Source organism: Pongo pygmaeus, chromosome 2, assembly GCF_028885625.2.
Source record: "Pongo pygmaeus isolate AG05252 chromosome 2, NHGRI_mPonPyg2-v2.0_pri, whole genome shotgun sequence".
In the NCBI taxonomy this organism is placed as follows: Eukaryota; Metazoa; Chordata; class Mammalia; order Primates; family Hominidae; genus Pongo; species Pongo pygmaeus.
In genome coordinates, this window is record NC_085930.1 from 68,076,867 (window position 1) to 68,096,675 (window position 19,809).

Below are 19,809 nucleotides of genomic sequence, written 5' to 3' on the forward strand. Positions count from 1 at the left end.
TTTCTCCATTCTGAATGCCAGGATTCGACATGGACTCTCTCAGGTGTTTTGCAAAATGCAACACATTCTCATTGACTCTGGTCACCCTGCTGTGCACTAGATGTCAAAACCTCTTCCTCCTGTCCAACTGAGACTGTGGTTTCTTGACCGACAAGCCCCCATTTCTTCCCTCTGCCACCCCTCCACACATCTGCTCCCCAGCCATCGTTCACCATTGACCTACTCGCTATTTCTATGAGGTCAACTTTTTTAGATGGACACTTCAGGGACATCACGTGGAATGTGTCTTTCTGAGGTGATGCAGATACTATGGAGTGTGATTTTGTCATTCCATGGTGCACACATCTATCTAATCCCCACACTGTATCTTATAAATGAATACAAGCATGATTTGCCAATTAAAATAATATTAAGAAGAACTTAATAAAGGTAATAAAACACAGGAAGTGTAGCTTGACTGCCCCACCCACTTGGTTTTTGTCTCTGCCCAGCTGTCCACTGGGTTCACTGGTGCTGCCTTATTTCTCCCTTGGACTTTTTTGTGCTAGTCCGAAACAACATAATTGTAGCATGAAACTGAAACATCTTTTGCCCATGGCAGCCATGGCTCCTTTTAGTCACAGAGACTGAGATTATACCATCCAGCTTCCCGGGGGGTTCCCTCAGACCAAGCCACCTCTTCTAGGTCTTCCACATGGAGCAAGCCAACTTCCCGGTGGGTTCCCTGAGACAAGGCTCCTTCAGGGTTTTCTCCATGGCTGCTAGTGCTCTGTGGAGGGTGAAGCCACAGGCTTATGCTGGGGGGCTTTGCTGGGAATGGCTGGCTTCATCTCCAGGCCAAGTAGGGTTCTGCCCTGACTCCCAGGATGGTGTTCATGCTTCTGTGAATTAGAAAGTGGGAAAGGTCGGCTGGTTTTGAGTCCTCCTCTAGATTGGACGGGGAAGGTTGACTTAACTGTGGCAGATGGGGAAGGACAGGTGGGACCCCGAGGAGGGAGGGATTGTGCTCCGATATTGGAGCCCTTTCTCCTCTGCACTTTTCTGAACTCCGTGATTAGGTAGGTGGCCATGGGATGACCGTATTTTTTTTTTAATATCGCTTCCGCGATATGCTCTGCCTAGAATCCCATGGCCACTATGAGCTGGGTTGTTGGGGAGCCTGGGAGGTCCAGGAGTGGCTCTCTGTATGGCTTGAACCACGTCTTCTGGTGGCTATTGACCCAGGAGTCCCTCAACAGCTGGTCCAGTAGGAGCTGCTCCCTGGGGTTGAGTGTGAAGAATTTTTAAATATTTTTTTCCATAAAATGAATAAAAAAGTAGCATATTGTTTTTAGTTTTTAGTTTTGTTTTTTTTTTTTCAGTATATCCTTACAGTTCTGCTCATAAAATGGCAGGGCCCCAGCCACCATTTTGCATATGATGATGCCAAGGCTCCAAATGTTGATGGCTGGGCATTGGTACCCATGGCCCAGGAAGAGTTCTGGGCCTGCATAAGGGAGAGTCCCATTAAACGTTCTCTTTGCAATGTTGTCTCTCTTTGCAAATGTTGAACTAAACCCATAGTTGGCTATTTTGATGTTACATTCTTTGTCAAAGAAGATATTGAGCTTTGTTCTGACCCCAGGAGAGCTCTTCTCAGCTGTCTTTTTTTCCGTTTCTCTCTGGCAGACTTGCTGGCCTCCAGTGTAGCCCACACCTCCCAGGCTCTCCGTCACCTCCCAGTTGCCTTTCAGCACAACCTCCGCTGTTCTGGAGAGTGCGCTTAGGCATGGACTTCTCCGAGCTCTGTTGCACATGAAGTCAGTTCCTTCGGGAGCAACTCGCACCTTCTGTTTTCTGCCTGCTGCTTTCTCAGGCAAACTCTCTGAGCCAGAGCTATGGTGCTGGGCACAGTGATGCATCTCTCTCTCTGGTGACACCTGCATGTTAGGAGCTGGGCCCTTGGTTGTGGGGAAAAGAAAGAGAGATCAGATTGTTAATGTGTCTGTATAGAAAGTAGACATAAGAGACTCCATTCTAATCTGTAACCCTATCCCCAACCCTGTGCTCCCTGAGACCTGTGCTGTGTCAACTCAGGGTTAAATGGATTAAGGGCTGTGCACGATGTGCTAAACAAATGCTTGAAGGCAGCATGCTCATTAAGAGTCATCACCACTCCCTAATCTCAAGTACCCAGGGACACAAAACACTGAGGAAGGCTGCAGGGACCTCAGCCTACGAAAGCCGAGTATTGTCCAAGGTTTCTCCCCATGTGATAGCCTGAGATATGGCCTAGCGGGAAGGGAAAGACCTGACTGTCCCCCAGCCTGACACCCGTAAAGGGTCTGTGCTGAGGAGGATTAGTAAAAGAGGAAGGAACGCCTCTTTGCAGTTGAGACATGAGGAAGGTATCTGTCTCCTGCTCGTCCCTGGGCAATGGAATGTCTTGGTGTAAAACCCGATTGTATATTCCATCTACTAAGATAGGGGAAAACCGCCTTAAGGCTGGAGGTGGGACATGCGAGGAGCAATACTGCTCTTTAAGGCATTGAGATGTTTATGGATATGCATATCTAAAGCACAGCACTTACTTCTTTACCTTGTTTATGATGCAGAGACCTTTGTTCACGTGTTTACCTGCTGACCTTCTCTCCACTATTATCCTAAGATCCTGCCACATCCCCGTCTCCGAGAAACACCCAATAATGATCGATAAATACTAAGGGAACTCAGAGGCTGGGGTGGATCCTCCGTATTCTGAACGCCGGTCCCCTGGGCCCCCTTTTTTCTTTCTCTATACTTTGTCTCTGTGTCTCTTTCTTTTCCAAGTCTCTCGTTCCACATGACGAGAAACACCCACAGGTGTGGAGGGGCAACCCACCCCTTCATCTGGTACCCAACGTGGGGGCTTTTCTCTAGGGTGAAGGTACGCTCGAGTGTGGTCATTGAGGACAAGTCAACAAGAGATCCCTAGTACGTCTACAGGCAGGCTTACGGTAAGCTTGTGCGCTCGGAAGAAGCCAGGCTAACAATGGGGCAAACTAAAAGTAAAACTGAAAGTAAATATGCCTCTTATCTCAGCTTTATTAAGATTCTTTTAAAAAGAGGGGGAGTTAGAGTATCTACAAAAAATCTGATCAAGCCATTTCGAACAATAGAACAATTTTGCCCATGGTTTCCAGAACAGGGAACTTTAGATCTAAAAGATTGGAAAAAAATTGGCAAAGAATTAAAACAAGCAAGTAGGGAGGGTAAAATCATCCCACTTACAGTATGGAATGATTGGGCCATTATTAAAGCAGCTTTAGAACCATTTCAAACAGAAGAAGATAGCGTTTCAGTTTCTGATGCCCCTGAAGGCTGTGTAATAGATTGTAAAGAAGAGGCAGGGAGAAAATCCCAGAAAGAAATGGAAAGTTTACATTGTGAATATGTAGCAGAGCTGGTAATGGCTCAGGCAATGCAAAGTGTTGACTATAATCAATTACAGGAGGTGATATATCCTGAAACGTTAAAATTAGAAGAAAAAGGTCCAGAATTAGTGGGGCCATCAGAGTCTAAACCACGAGGGACAAGTCCTCTTCCAGCAGGTCAGATGCCCGTAACATTACAACCTCAAACACAGGTTAGAGAAAATAAGACCCAACCCCAGTAGCTTATCAATACTGGCCGCCAGCCAAACTTCAGTATTGGCCACCCCCAGAAAGACAGTATGGACATCCAGGAATGCTCCCAGCACCACAGGGCAGGGCGCCATACCCTCAGCCGCCCACTGTGAGACTTAATCCTACAGCACCACCTAATAGACAGGGTAGTGCATTACGTAAAATTATTGATAAGTCAAGAAAGCAAGGAGATATTGAGGCGTGGCCATTCCCACTAATGTTAGAATTGACACTACCTGGAGAAGGGACCCAAGAGGGAGAGCCTCCAACAGTTGAGGCCAGATACAAGTCTTTTTCTATAAAAATGCTAAAAGATATGAAAGAGGGAGTAAAACAGTATGGACCCAACTCCCCTTATATGAGGACATTATTAGATTCCATTGGCCATGGACATAGACTCATTCCTTATGATTGGGAGATTCTGGCAAAATCATCTCTCTCACCCTCTCAATTTTCACAATTTAAGACTTGGTGGATTGATGGGGCACAAGAACAGGTCCGAAGAAATAGGGCTACCAATCCTCCAGTTAACATAGATGCAGATCAACTATTAGGAACAGGTCAAAATTGGAGCACTATTAGCCAACAAGCATTAATGCAAAATGAGGCCATTGAGCAAGTTAGAGCTATCTGTCTTAGAGCCTGGGAAAAAATCCAAGACCCAGGAACTGCCTGCCCCTCAGTTAATACAGTAAGACAAGGTTCGAAAGAGCCCTACCCTGATTTTGTGGCAAGGCTCCAAGATGTTGCTCAAAAGTCAATTGCCAATGAAAATACCCGTAAGGTTATAGTGGAGTTGATGGCATACGAAAACGCCAGTCCTGAGTGTCAATCAGCCATTAAGCCATTAAAAGGAAAGTTTCCTGCAGGATCAGATGTAATCTCAGAGTATGTAAAAGCCTGTGATGGAATTGGAGGAGCTATGCATAAAGCTATGCTTATGGCTCAAGCAATAGCGGGAGTTGTTTTAGGAGGACAAGTTAGAACATTTAGAGGGAAATGTTATAATTGTGGTCAAATTGGTCATTTAAAAAAGAATTGTCCAGTCTCAAATAAACAGAATATAACTATTCAAGCTACTACAACAACAGGTAAAAAGCCACCTGACTTATGTCCAAGATGTAAAAAAGGAATACATTGGGCTAGTCAATGTTGTTCTAAATTTGATAGAAATGGGCAACCATTGTCGGGAAACAAGCAAAGGGGCCAGACTCAGGCCCAGCAACAAACTGGGGCATTCCCAATTCAGCCCTTTGTTCCTCAGGGTTTTCAGGGACAACAACCCCCACTGTCCCAAGTACCTCAGGGAATAAGCCAGTTACCACAATACAACAATTGTCCCCCGCCACAAGCGGCAGTGTAGCAGTAGATTTATGTACTATACAAGAAGTCTCTCTGCTTCCAGGGGAGCCCCCCACAAAAAATCCCCACGGGGTATATGGCCCGCTGCCTGAGGGGACTGTAGGACTAATCTTGGGAAGCTCAAGTCTAAATCTAAAGGGGGTTCAAATTCATACTGGTGTGGTTGATTCAGACTATAAAGGCGAAATTCAATTGGTTATTAGTTCTTCAATTCCTTGGAGTGCCAGTCCAGGAGACAGGATTGCTCAATTATTACTCCTGCCTTATATTAAGGTTGGAAATAGTGAGATAAAAAGAACAGGAGGGTCTGGAAGCACTGATCCGAAAGGAAAGGCTACATATTGGGCAAGTCAGGTCTCAGAGAACAGACCTGTGTGTAAGGCCATTATTCAAGGAAAACAGTTTGAAGGGTTAGTAGACACTGGAGCAGATGTCTCTATCATTGCTTTAAATCAGTGGCCAAAAAATTGATCTAAACAAAAGGCTGTTACGGGACTTGTCAGCGTAGGCACAGCCTCAGAAGTGTATCAAAGTACCAGGATTTTACATTGTTTAGGGCCAGATAATCAAGAAAGTACTTCCCATGTTAAAAAACATTTATTATCTTGTTTTGCTGTAATGGGAGTTCCAGAAAAAATTAAAACTGACAATGGACCAGGATATTGTAGTAAAGCTTTCCAAAAATTCTTAAATCAGTGGAAAATTTCACATACAACAGGAATTCCCTATAATTCCCAAGGACAGGCCATAGTTGAAAGAACTAATAGAACACTGAAAACTCAATTAGTTAAACAAAAAGAAGGGGGAGACAGTAAGGAGTGTACCACTCCTCAGATGCAACTTAATCTAGCACTCTATACTTTAAATTTTTTAAACATTTATAGAAATCAGACTACTACTTCTGCAGAACAACATCTTACTGGTAAAAAGAACAGCCCACATGAAGGAAAACTGATTTGGTGGAAAGATAATAAAAGTAAGACATGGGAAATAGGGAAGGTGATAACGTGGGGGAGAGATTTTGCTTGTGTTTCACCAGGAGAAAATCAGCTTACTGTTTGGATACTCACTAGACATTTGAAGTTCTACAATGAACCCATCAGAGATGCAAAGAAAAGCGCCTCCATGGAGATGGAAACACCAGTCACATGGATGGATAATCCTATTGAAGTATATGTTAATGATAGTGTATGGGTACCTGGCCCCACAGATGATCGCTGCCCTGCCAAACCTGAGGAAGAAGGGATGATGATAAATATTTCCATTGGGTATTGTTATCCTCCTATTTGCCCAGGGAGAGCACCAGGATGTTTAATGCCTGCAGTTCAAAATTGGTTGGTAGAAGTACCTACTGTCAGTCCCATCAGTAGATTCACTTATCACATGGTAAGCGGGATGTCACTCAGGCCATGGGTAAATAATTTACAAGACTTTTCTTATCAAAGATCATTAAAATTTAGACCTAAAGGGAAACCTTGCCCCAAGGAAATTCCCAAAGGATCAAAAAATACAGAAGTTTTAGTTTGGGAAGAATGCGTGGCCAATAGTGTGGTAATATTACAAAACAATGAATTTGGAACTATTATAGGTTGGTCATCTCAAGTTCAATTCTACCACAATTGCTCAGGGCAAACTCAGTCGTGTCCCAGTGCACAAGTGAGTCCAGTTGTTGATAGCGACTTAACAGAAAGTTTAGACAAACAATAAACATAAAAAATTACAGTTTTTCTATACTTGGGAATGGGGAGAAAAAGGAATCTCTATCCCAAGACCAAAAATAATAAGTCCTGTTTCTGGTCCTGAACATCCAGAATTATGGACGCTTACTGTAGCCTCATCCCACATTAGGATTTGGTCTGGAAATAAAACTTTAGAAACGAGATCGTAAGCCATTTTATACTATCGACCTAAATTCCAGTCTAACGGTTCCTTTACAAGTTGCATAAAGCCCCCTTATATGCTAGTTGTAGGAAATAGGGTTATTAAACCAGACTCTCAAACTATAACCTGTGAAAACTAGATTGTTTACTTGCATTGATTCGACTTTTAATTGGCAGCACCGTATTCTGCTGGTGAAAGCAAGAGAAGGCGTGTGGATCTCTGTGTCCATGGACTGACCTTGGGAGGCCTTGCCATCCGTCCATATTTTGACTGAAGTATTGGCATTTTAAATAGATCCAAAAGATTCATTTTTACTTTAATTACAGTGATTATGGGATTAATTGCAGTCACAGCTACAGCTGCTGTGGCAGGAGTTGCGTTGCACTCTTCTGTTCAGTCTGTAAACTTTGTTAATGATTGGCAAAAAAATTCTACAAGATTGTGAAATTCACAATCTGGTATTGATCAAAAATTGGCAAATCAAATTAATGATCTTAGACAAACTGTCATTTGGATGGGAGACAGGCTCTTGAGCTTAGAACATCATTTCCAGTTACAATGTGACTGGAATATGTCAGATTTTTGTATTACACCCCAAGTTTATAATGAGTTTGAGCATCACTGGGACATGGTTAGATACCATCTACAGGGAAGAGAAGATAATCTCACTTTAGACATTTCCAAATTAAAAGAACAAATTTTTGAAACATCAAAAGCCCATTTAAATTTGGTGCCAGGAACTGAGGCAATCGCAGGAGTTGCTGATGGCCTCGCAAATCTTAACCCTGTCACTTGGGTTAAGACCATCGGAAGTACTGCCATTATAAATTTCATATTAATCCTTGTGTGCCTGTTTTGTCTGTTGTTAGTCTGCAGGTGTACCCAACAGCTCCAAAGAGACAGCGACCATCGAGAACGGGCCATGATGACAATGGCGGTTTTGTCGAAAAGAAAAGGGGGAAATGTGGGGAAAAGAAAGAGAGATCAGATTGTTACTGTGTCTGTGCAGAAAGAAGTAGACATAGGAGACTCCATTTTGTTCTGTACTAAGAAAAATTCTTCTGCCTTGAGATGCTGTTAATCTATAACCTTACCCCCAGCCCCGTGCTCTCTGAGACATGTGCTGTGTCAACTCAGGGTTAAATGGATTAAGGGCTGTGCACGATGTGCTTTCTTAAACAGATGCTTGAAGGCAGCATGCTCATTAAGAGTCATCACCACTCTCTAATCTCAAGTACCCAGGGACACAAACACTGCGGAAGGCTGCAGGGACCTCTGCCTAGGAAAGCCAGGTATTGTCCAAGGTTTCTCCCCATGTGATAGTCTGAAATATGGCCTCGTGGGAAGGGAAAGACCTGACCGTCCCCCAGCCTGACACCCGTAAAGGGTCTGTGCTGAGGACGATTAGTATAAGAGGAAGGAATGCCTCTTTGCAGCTGAGACAAGAGGAAGGTATCTGTCTCCTGTCCGTCCCTGGGCAATGGAATGTCTCGGTATAAAACCCGATTGTATGTTCCATCTACTGAGAGGGGAAAACCGCCTTAGGGCTGGAGGTGGGACATGTGGACAACAACACTGCTCTGTAAGGCATTGAGATGTTTATGTGTATACATATCTAAAGCACAGCACTTAATTCTTTACCTTGTCTATGATGCAGAGACCTTTGTTCATGTGTTTATCTGCTGACCTTCTCTCCACTATTATTCTATGACCCTGACACATCCCCCTCTCCGAGAAACACCCAAGAATGATCAATAAATACTAAGGGAACTCAGAGGCTGGCAGGATCCTCCATATGCTGAACGCTGGTCCCCTGGGCCCCCTTATTTCTTTCTCTATACTTTGTGTCTTTTTCTTTTCCAAGTCTCTCATTCCACCTAACGAGAAACACCCACAGGTGTGGAGGGGCAACCCACCCCTTCAGAAAGTAACAGTTTATTTCATTTATATTTTTTCTCTTCTTTTCACAGGTGTTGAACAGTTTATTTTACTAATGCATGTGGTTTACCCCAACACATCCCAAATATCATGATTCCAACATGTGGTGCTGGCTGCATTTTCAGAGCTCGCAGTCATACGTCTTAGTCTGTTGGGGCTGCTGTGACAAAATACTATAAATTGGGTCTCTCTAACAACAGCAATATAATGTTCACAGTTCTGGAGGCTAGCAGTCCAAGATCAGCTGGCATACTGGGTGTCTGGTGAGGGCCCACTTTCTGGGTCATGCCTGCCATCTTCCCACTGTGGTCACATGGCGGAAGGGGCGAGGGAGCTCTCTGGGGCCTCTTGTATAAGGGCACTAATCCCAACCACAAGTGCCCCACCCTCATGACCCCATCACCTCCCAAAGGTGCCACCTCCAGATGCCATCACCTTGGGGATGAGGTGTCAACACATGAGTTTGGGGGGACACAGACATTCATTCATGTGGTAAGTGGCTCCAATGCTGGCCTGCCTCTGAGGCCTGGCCTCCTGGTGGAGGGCCGTGCAGGCACAGGGTTCTCATGCACTGGGGTCCCCGGGGACACCTCCCACCCCCTGCCCAGGCTCTACTTGGGAGTTGGCAGGTGCTGAGTCCTCTTGTGACCTTCTTAAGAAAGTCCCTCCTGGCCAGGTGCAGTGGCTCACGACAGTAATCCCAGCACTTTGGGAGGCCGAGTCAGGTGGATAACTGGAGGCCAGGAGTTCAAGACCAGCTTGGTCAACATGGTGAAACCCTATCTCTACTAAAAATACAAAAATTAGCAGGGTGTGGTGGCAGGCGCCTGTAATCTCAGTTACTTGGGAGGCTGTGGCTGAAGAATGAACCCAGAAGGCAGAGGTTGTAGTGAGCCGAGATCGCGCCATTGTACTCCAGCCTGGGCAACAGAACGAGACTCCGTCTCAAAAAAAAAAAGTCCCTTCTCTCAGAGCTCAGGGCTGATAACAGAGCAAGAAATGCATCCTCGGGGAGAGACAGCAGCCTGGCCTGGCCTGGCCTGGGAAGGCTGGCTTCAGCCATCAAAGGCAGCTCTCACACCTCAGGCCCCAGGGCCTGGGGCTTGATCCCTGCATCCCCTCTTCTGCTGGCTGAGCTCTGTGCCTCAAGAGTGAGACTCCACCCTCCCAGCACTCCCTTACAAGCAGACCGGGCCATGTCCTGCCTCCGCAGATCCCCATTCCCCTGGAGCCTGCTCTCTCTGGGTCAGGACCCGCATGGAAAGCAGGGGTAGGCCATCCCAACACCTCCCGGAGGCTGCCGGCAGCTCAGGCTGGTTTTCCTGTGACCAGTGCAACTGTTCTTTTCAGTTATTTGACTTCTTTCCGGGGCATTCTGAGCCCACCCATAGCTTTTGGCATGCCTTTAAGGGACACAAAGAACCACAACAGCCACCGTGTCCTCATCTGTAAGGCAGAGCCCCAACTCACCCTGCCTTCCTCATAGGGGTGTATAACACTGGATGAAAAAGCCTATTAGAAAGTGTCTCACTTTGGGAGGCTGAGGCAGGTGGATCACCTGAGGTGGGGAGTTTGAGACCAGCCTGGTCAACATGGTGAAACCCCGTCTCTACTAAAAAATACAAGAAATTAGGCAGGTATGATGGTGCATGCCTGTAGTCTCAGCTACTTGGGATGCTGGGGCAGGAGAATTGCTTGAACCCAGGAGGCAGAGGTTGCAGTGAGCCAAGATCGTGCCACTGAACTCCAGCCTGGGTGACAGAGTGAGACTCCATCTCAAAGGAAAAAAAAAAAAAAGAAAGTGTCTGTCAAAGGCCCCGTGTGGCCTTTAATCCCAGCACTCTGGGAGGCCGAAGTAGGTGGGAGAATCCCTTAAGCCCAAGAGTTTGATTTTTTTATTATTATTTTGTTATTTTTATTTTCTTATCTTGAGCCCAGGAGTTTGAGACCAGCCTGGGCAACATCGTGAGACCCCATATCTTAAAAAAAAAAAAAAAAAAAAAAAAAATTAGCCAGGTGTGGTGGTGCACACCTGTAGTCCCAGCTACTCAGGAGACTGAAGTGGGAGGATCGTTTGAGCCTGGGAGGTTGAGGCTGCAGTTAGCTGTGATTGTGCCACTGCACTCCAGCCTGGATGACAGAGCAAGCAAAAAAACACATTAGTGGCCAGGCGCAGTGGCTCACGTCTGTAATCCTAGCACTTTGGGAGGCCAAGGCGGGCGGATTGCCTGAGCTCAGGAGTTCGAGACCAGCCTAGGCGACATGGTGAAACCCCGTCACTAAAATACAAAAAATTAGCCGGGTGTGGTGGCGGGCACCGCACCTGTAATCCCAGCTACTCAGGAGGCTAAGGCAGGGGAATCGCTTGAACCCGGGAGGTGGAAGTTGCAGTGAGTCGAGATCGGGCCACTTTACTCTAGCCTGGGTGACAGAGCGAGACTCTGTCTCCAGAAAAAAAAAAAAAAAAAAACCACATTAGGAAAATGTTCACACCAAACTCAAAGTGGAGACTGGGGAGGGAGTGAAAACTGGAAGCAGGCAGTAAAGGGGAATTTACTTTTATCCCTTTCATTTCTTAAACAAGAAAGACAGGAAACCTATACATATATATATAGTTTCACAATAACTAATTCTGATGGTAGGAATGTGGGCAGTCATTATATTATTCTTTTTTTTTTTTTTTTTTCTGTGTTCTTCTTCTTTTTCTTTTTTTTTTTTTTTTGAGACGGAGTCTCGCTCTGTCGCCCAGGCTGGAGTGCTACGGCACGATCTCGGCTCACTGCAAGCTCCGCCTCCAGGATTCATGCCATTCTGCCTCAGCCTCCCGAGTAGCTGGGACTACAGGCGCCCGCCACCATGCCCGGCTAATTTTTTTGTATTTTTAGTAGAGACGTGGTTTCACCGTGTTAGCCAGGATGGTCTCGATCTCCTGACCTCGAGGGGCCACAGGACTAGTACAGCCAAGAGTTGAGGGTCCGGGTGGGGTGATCCGGCCGTCAGAAATGCAAAAGCCTGAAAAGACATCTCCAAAGGCCAATCTTAGGTTGGACAATCCTGAGCTGGGGAAGCTGCAAACACTGTGACCTCCGGAATAACCGCTGGTAATCAGTTACCTCTAACCCTTAGCAAAATTCAGGTCCCTCTACTACTCCTAACCTGGTGGGCTTTCATTAACTCTATGAAGCCACTTTAGTTCGGGGGAAGGGCAATTATCACCTAGACTACGAACTAAATTTCTCCCAAAGTTAGCTTGGCCCAAGCCCAGGAATGACCAAGGACCGTTTGGAGGTTAAAGGCAAGCTGAGGGTTGGTTAGATCAGATCTCTTTCGCTGTCATAATTTTGTAATATAATTTTTGCAAAGGCGGCTTCAGGTTTTTTACTAAGACAGGGTTTTTGAAGAGATCAAATTCTGCTACCGCGCTCTCCCTAAAAGCATAGGAACGCATTTCTGCATTTACTTCCTGGGTGGAGGAAAAGCCCCGCCTCCTCTGGCTCTGAGTCCCACTTGGTCACCATTCCGATTGACACTCCAACTGACCAATCAGCGCGCTGGCTGGAGCGTGGGTCTGCCCCTCTGGACGCACATGCGCGCTGTCCTGGCTCGGGAGATGGACGGCTGCCGTGTTTTGGGCCGTGTCTGGAGTGGCTGGCGGCGGGGCCTGGGTGTCCGCCCAGTGCCCGAGGACGCAGGCTTTGGCACCGAAGCCCGGTGATTAAGTACTCCCTCTCTCATGCGGGACGGAGGCTAGGGCAGGGGGAAGGCATGTGCGGGATCTGGATCAAGTAGATGTTACCCGAAAACAGCCCCGTTGGCCTCTCTGAGCCTCGGTGCCCTCCGCTGTAGAATGGGACCGGTCATACCTGAATTTTCGAGGTCAGCCCAGACATTGTGAGGCATTTGTCAGAGGCCGCAGGATTTGGGAAGAGGCGTCCGGAGATAGGAATGGGCGGCACCTCGGGACGGAATGACTCCCATTGCTTCTCCCTCCTTGTCCAGGCATCAGAGGCAACTCCGCGGCTCCCGCCAACGGTCGGGGCCCCTCGGGGACCAGCCCTTCCCGGGGCTGCTGCCAAAAAACCTCAGTCGGGAGGAGTTGGTTGATGCGCTGCGGGCAGCCGTGGTGGACCGGAAAGGTGAGGGGTGAGAGGCACGGCCGCACAGGGACTGAGAGGGGACTGCCGCGGCGTGCAGGTGGGCTCTCCATTGAAGCCATGGGATCAGCCCTGCTTCTGCCTCCCACTAGCAGCATCAGCTGGGACGAGCCACCTAATTTGCACCCTCTCTCCACTTTTAACCCTACTGCCATGATGCAGTAGGGTTAAGAGTGGGGAGAGGATGCAAATAACTACCGAGCCTTGCACAGAGCCGGCGCTCAGTTACGGGAGTTGCTATACTAGATTATTGTTTATTGGCCGCGGTGGGTCACGCCTGTAATCCCAGCACTTTAGGGGGCTGACGCGGGCGGATCACCTGAGGTCAGGAGTTCGAGACTAGCCTGGCCAACATGGTGAAACCCTGTCTCTACTAAAAATACAAAAATTAGCCAGGTGTGGCGGCGTCCGCCTGTAATCCCAGCTACTCGGGAGGCTGAGGCAGGAGAGTCACTTGAACCCGGATAGCAGAGGTTGCAGTGAGCCGAGATCGTGCTACTGCGCTCCAGCCTGGGGCGACAGAGCAAGACTCAGTCTAAATAAATACATAAATAAATAATTATTGTTTATCGACAGACAAAACACAGGCTTTGGAGTCAGACATACCTAGGCTCTGTGATCAGTTTGCTGTGTGGCTTTAGGAAAATAACTGAATTTCTCTGAACCTCACTCTCCATTCAGTGATTTATTCCTTTTCTCAACTATTTCTTGAATATATGCTATGTTCCAGGCAGTGTTCTAGGCAAGCTATACAGTGCTGAAAAAGATAGATATGGTTTCTGCTCTCAGGGGAGAAATGAATTTCTCTCTAACGGGAGAAATGGATGTCAGAAAATAAATGAACAAGTTACTAGTGATAAGTGCTATGCATAAACTAAAACAGGGTGTTATGATGGTGAGGAACTGTAGGAGGAAGGCAGACATTAGATTGGAGATTCAGACCTCTCCGTGATGTGACATTTGAGCCAAGATGATAGGGAGCCAGACCTGGGAAATTTGGGGACAGAGGAAACAGCAAGTGCCAAGGCTCTGAGGTGGCAGAGGAACAGAAAGAAGTTCAGTTTGGTGTGGGGTAGATAACTCATGTCTGAGAGTCATGATGGGGCCATGTGCTAAGATGCGTGAGAAAGTGCTCTGGAAACTCTTTTAAGTGCTGCATAAAAGGTTACCGTTGCTTTTGCCGATGTTTGTGTGATGTATGTTTCAGGACCTCTAGTGACGTTGAACAAGCCACAGGGTCTACCAGTGACAGGTATGGGCCGGGGATGTGGGAAGGGAATGCAGCGGAAGGGGGTTTCGTGTCTGAGGGAGGGAAAAGTGAAGGCATGAAGCTTTGGCCTCTTGTAATTTTTCTTTCTTACTTTCCAGGAAAACCAGGAGAGCTGACATTGTTCTCAGTGCTGCCAGAGCTGAGCCAGTCCCTAGGGCTCGGGAAGCAGGAGCTTCAGGTTGTCCGAGCATCTGGGAAGTAAGTGGTAGGGGTGACAGGAAGCTAGGAGTACAGACATCCATCTGTGGTGAGGAAACAGCTGCTTGGGGATAAGCTGAGACATTTTCCATGGGAAGGTTTGAGATCATAGAGGTGGATACAAGTACTGTGAAGAGGAGGAAGCCGACGGCTCTGGGTTCAAATCCTCAAGTACAAATGGTGTGATACCAGGCAAAGCATGACACCTCCCTGACGCTGGGCACAGTGACTCACACCTGTAATCCCAGCACTTCAGGAGGCCAAGGCAAGAGGATCACTTGAGCCCAGGAGTTCGAGACCAGCCTGGGCAAAATAGACCCCATCTCTGGAAAACAACAACAAAACTTTCTGTGTGGTGGCTCATGCCTGTAATCGCTAGGACTTTGGGAGGCCGAGGTGGGAGGATTGCTTGAGTCCAGGAGTTCAAGACCAGCCTGGGCAACATGGCAAAACCCTATCTTTACTTAAAAAACAAAACAAACACACACACACACACACACACACACACACACACAAAACCTAGCTGGGCATAGTAGCACATGCCTGTAGTGCTCGGGTGGCTGAGATGGGAGAATCACCTGAGCTCAGAAGATGGCGGCTGCAATAAGCTGAGATCCCGCCACTGTACTCGAGCCTAAACAACCTGAGTGAGACCATGTCTCAAAAAAACAAAACAAAAAAAATACCCTCCCTGAGCCTCAGTTCCCCTAATGGTAAAATAGAGAAAATAATACCTATGCTCAGTGTGCAGTCATTTCTCCATGACTGTACTCGTGGCAGGCATTGCTAGTCGATCCATGATACTCTTTCCTCTAACTGCCATCAGTTAAAGATGGTACTTAAGATGAAATATTTCTGCAGTTCCACAAACTCATGAGCTTTTTTGTGGAGAACTTATTTAAGAGCTAATATATATAGAATTTCTAGTAGAGTTCTGGCACATTGTAGACAATCGTTACGACATTTGGCTCTGAGCTCCCTGGGGGCCGGGGCAAAATGAGAAACACATTAAGCTACATAGTCTTGTTATCAAAGAAGGGGAAACGTTACTTGTTTCTCAGGAGGTGGTCTAGGTTATAGTCCTGGTGTTAGTGTTTGGCCTGAAGCAGGTCAGTGTTCCTAAGAGTTTCCTTTTTAGTGGGCAAGTTCAAGGGACTTTAACTTGTGTGATTTGTTTCCTTATTCCAGGGAAAGCTCTGGGCTTGTACTCCTCTCCAGCTGTCCCCAGACAGCTAGTCGCCTCCAGAAGTTCTTCACCCATGCACGGAGAGCCCAGAGGCCCACAGCCACCTACTGGTGAGAGGTGCTGGGAGGTTCCTAGAGTGGTGGGGAGGTCCCAGCAAGCCACCCTGTGACCTCCTCCTGCCCCTTTCTCAGTGCTGTCACTGATGGGATCCCAGCTGCTTCTGAGGGGAAGATCCAGGCCGCCCTGAAACTGGAACACATTGATGGGGTCAATCTTGTGAGTCCGGGTCTGGGCAGGGAAGAGGAAGGATGCTTCTAGATATGAGTACCCCTACAGAGAGGAGTCAGGGGTATGGATTTGGGATGGCTGGCTCTCCTGTCCCCTAAAACAGGCAAGTGACCACTGCCTATACTGTGGCCCTGCCCAGAGTCTGTTGGGAGCAGGGAGGGTCTGGGTATAGCTCCCAGGCCTGTGTAAGGCTTATTCACTCTTGGCTGGCACCACAGACAGTTCCAGTGAAGGCCCCATCCCGAAAGGACATCCTGGAAGGTGTCAAGAAGACTCTCAGTCACTTTCGTGTGGTAGCCACAGGCTCTGGCTGTGCCCTGGTCCAGCTGCAGCCACTGACAGGTAGGTCTGGCACCCCAGCCAACCTTTAAAACTGCACTTGATTTGGGAGGCTGAGGCAGGTGGATCACGAGGTCCGGAGGTCAAGACCAGTCTGGCCAAGATGGTGAAACCGTGTTTCAACTAAAAACTACAAAAATTAGCTGGGCACGGTGGCAGGTGCCTGTAAAACCAGCTACTGGGAAGGCTGAGGGAGGAGAATCGCTTGAACCCGGGAGGCAGAAGTTGCAATGAGCCAAGATCACGCCACTGCACTCCAGCCTAGGTGATAGAGTGAGACTTCATCTAAAAAAAAAAAACAAAAAAAACTGCACTTGAGCCAGGCGCAGTGGCTCACGCCTGTAATCCCAGCACTTTGGGAGGCCAAGGCGGATGGATCACTTGAGGTCAGGAGTTCGAAACCAGCCTGGCTAACATGGTGAAACCCCATCTCTACTAAAAATACAAAAATTAGCTGGAGTTGGTGGCATGCACCTGTAATCCTAGCTACTTGGGAGGCTGAGGCAGGAGAATCGCTTGAACCCGGGAGATAGAAGTTGCAGTGAGTGAAGATCACACCATTGCACTCCAGCCTGGGAGACAGAGGGAAACGCTGGCTAAAAAAAAAAAAAAAAACTGCACTTGGCTTAGGGAGGCAAGGGGCTGGGGAGACAGTGGTATCAGCAGCAGCCTGGGGTGCATTTGATGGCCCCCAGAGGTGTATGTGACCAGGCCCAGCTAGAGGAGGCAGCTTCAGGCTAGCACCCCAGCAGGAAAGAACAGTCCTTATGCCCGGTGGCTTCAACAATTAAATCAGGGTTGCATCTCATCATGAGTGGATCTCACAGCCAGGCAGATTGATAGCTGTGATCGTCCTGACGTGTTATGTGTCCCTCTCTGGATGCAGGGGCCATAGTACTGACCTCACTAAAACATATGATCTGAGAAAGGGGGTGGTGTTTCCCCAAAGGAAAAGGGGAGGAGTGATACTGGGTGGGACAGAACGAGCAGCTGCCCACTGTCTCTCCTGGCTTTCCTATTGCCCAGTGTTCTCCAGTCAACTACAGGTGCACATGGTACTACAGCTCTGCCCTGTGCTTGGGGACCACATGTACTCTGCCCGTGTGGGCACTGTCCTGGGCCAGCGATTTCTGCTGCCAGCTGAGAACAAGCCCCAAAGACAGGTACTCCAGCCCACCTGCCTGCTGCTTTCTGAGGGGTGGAGGGAGAGGTGAGCATGGGCAGCATCTCCAGACCTTATCTGTGCAGCTTGGGACTACTGGGAGGCAGCCCTTTTGGCTCCCAAGGCTGTATCCGTACCCACATCTTGGTGTGTGGCCTTGGACAAGTAACACTCGCTCTCTTGGGCTTCATTCTGTCCATGTGTTCTATAAGGGAGTTGATGTGGCTGATTTCTAAAGCCCTCTTAAGTCTGCCGTTCTTTGAGTCTGGTACAAAGGGTCAAAGGCATGCATGTATTAGGACACCAGATGCCTCTACCTGCTCTAACAGACTAAGCCCAGACTACCAGAGTCTTAACACAAGAACTGTGCCTTCATGTTAAGGTCAAATAATGGGAGTGGGCTCTGCTTCAAGCACTAAGTACTCAGGGACCCAGGCTGTTGATATCCAGCCAGATGAGGGGAGACAGTGTAGGTTCAAGTGGATAAGGTTTTTCTGGGCCAGGTGTGGAAGTAGCATACACACTGCCACCCACATTCAGCTAGAGCTCACTCACGTCTCACCAAGCTGTGAGAGGGCTGGGAAATGGAGTTGAGGCATGTGCCTAGGAGGAAACTGATTGGGTGACCCCCTAGCAAGTCTCTGCTGCAGTGTGAGTGCCTGTGTGAATGTGCACATCTGTGTGCAAAGAGGAAATGATTAACAGTTGCAGAACAGTGGGGAATGGAGGAAGCACCCGCCTTACTCCCATTTCCCTTAGAGCTGGGTACTCAGCTGCTTGGAAAATGTAGGGCTGAACACAACGTACCTCTCCCGCTCCAGGTCCTGGATGAAGCCCTCCTCAGATGCCTCCACCTGACCCCTTCCCAGGCTGCCCAGCTGCCCTTGCACCTCCACCTACATCGGCTCCTCCTCCCAGGCACCAGGGCCAGCGACACCCCCATCGAGCTCCTGGCACCACTGCCCCCTTATTTCTCCAGGACCCTACAGTGCCTGGGGCTCTGCTTACAATAGTCCTCCCTCTGTTCCTGACCCCCTCACACACACTGGAAGGTGAGGGTGGGGGCTCTGCAGTCAGACAAACCTAAGATCACATCCTGGACAGGCCACTTGCTTGCTGTGTGGCACTGGGCAAGTAACTTTACCTCTCTAGACTTGTGATAAAAGTTCCTACCTCATGTTATGGTTTTGAGGATTTGCTAAGAAAGTAAATGTTTATTACGGATCTTGCTTTCTGCTGAGTTGACTATGTAGTCTTTTTATTTGGTGGTTTCCATCCTGATCCTGTCTGGGAGATGTTAGATTTTTGTGCGTTTGTGTGGTAAAATACATATAAAAGTTACCATCTTGGCTAGGGGCAGTGGCTTATGTCTGTAATCCCAGCACTTTGGGAGGCCAAGATGGGAGGACCACTTGAACCCAGCAATTCAAGACCAACTTGGGCAACATGGTGAAACCCTGTCTCGGCCGGGTGCAGTGGCTCACACCTGTAATCCTAGCACTTTGGGAGGCCAAGGTGGGCAGATCACCTGAGGTCAGGAGTTCGAGACCAGCCTAGCCAACAAGGTGAAACCCTGTCTCTACTAAAAATACAAAAATTAGCCAGGCGTGGTGGTGGGCACCTGTAATCCCAGCTACTTGGGAGGCTGAGACAGGAGAATCGCTTGAACTCGGGAGGCAGAGGTTGCGGTGCCATTGCACTCCAGCCTGGGAGACAAGAGCGAGACTTCATCTCAAAAAAAAAAAAAAAGGAACCCTGTCTCTACAAAAAATTAGATGTGGTGGTGCACACGTATAGTCCCAGCTACCCGGGAGGCTGAGGTGGGAGGATCACCTGAGCCCAGGAGGTTGAAGCTGCAGTGAGCCGTGATCTGCACTCCAGCCTAGGCAACAGAGTGAGACCCTGTCTCAAAAGAAAACAACAGGCCAGACGTGGCGGCTCACCCCTGTAATCCCAGCACTTTGGGAGGCCGAGGTAAGCAGATCACTGGAGGTCAGGAGTTTGAGACCAGCCTGGCCAACATGGCGAAACCCCGTCTCTACTAAAAGTACAAAAATTAGCCCGGCGTGGTGGTGGACACCTGTAATCCCAGTTCCTCAGGAGGCTGAGGCAGGAGAATTGCTTGAACTCAGGAGGTGGAGGTTGCAGCGAGCCAAGATCACGCCACTACACTCCAGCCTGGGCGACAAGAACAAAACTCCATCTCAAAGAAAAAAAAAAAGAAAACAAAAAAAATACCATCATCCCCTCAGTGTCCACAGAGGATTGGTTCCAGGACCCCCTTCAGACACCAAAAATCTGATACCAAAACCCGTGGATGCTCAAATCACTTATATATAAAATGGCACAGTGTTTGCATATAGCCTACGTACCTCCTCCTGTATAGT

General features: G+C 48.0%; 2 protein-coding genes across 7 annotated transcripts; one reads left to right on the plus strand and one right to left on the minus strand.

Annotated features, from left to right (window-relative positions):
* Positions 1-1,282: 1,282 nt before the first annotated feature.
* LOC134739171 (serine/threonine-protein kinase kin-29-like) lies at positions 1,283-12,829 on the minus strand. Its single transcript, XM_063661741.1, has 2 exons — positions 12,689-12,829; positions 1,283-1,940 (listed from the first exon to the last, which is right to left on the minus strand). The coding sequence occupies exons 1-2, from the start codon at positions 12,713-12,715 to the stop codon at positions 1,338-1,340; spliced, it is 630 nt and encodes a 209-aa protein (XP_063517811.1). The 5' UTR covers positions 12,716-12,829; the 3' UTR covers positions 1,283-1,337.
* On the plus strand, positions 12,373-18,664 carry RPUSD3 (RNA pseudouridine synthase D3). Of its 6 annotated transcripts, none has more exons than XM_054481430.2 (9): positions 12,373-12,536; positions 12,825-12,961; positions 14,187-14,231; positions 14,348-14,447; positions 15,636-15,743; positions 15,825-15,909; positions 16,140-16,263; positions 17,287-17,423; positions 18,244-18,664. In XM_054481430.2, the coding sequence occupies exons 1-9, from the start codon at positions 12,412-12,414 to the stop codon at positions 18,433-18,435; spliced, it is 1,053 nt and encodes a 350-aa protein (XP_054337405.1). In that variant the 5' UTR covers positions 12,373-12,411; the 3' UTR covers positions 18,436-18,664. The 6 variants fall into 6 exon arrangements, with proteins under 6 accessions (XP_054337405.1, XP_054337407.2, XP_054337410.2 ...); XM_054481432.2 differs by having other exon boundaries at positions 12,403-12,536; positions 17,287-17,470; XM_054481431.2 differs by having other exon boundaries at positions 12,470-12,701.
* The last annotated feature ends 1,145 nt before the right edge of the window (positions 18,665-19,809 follow it).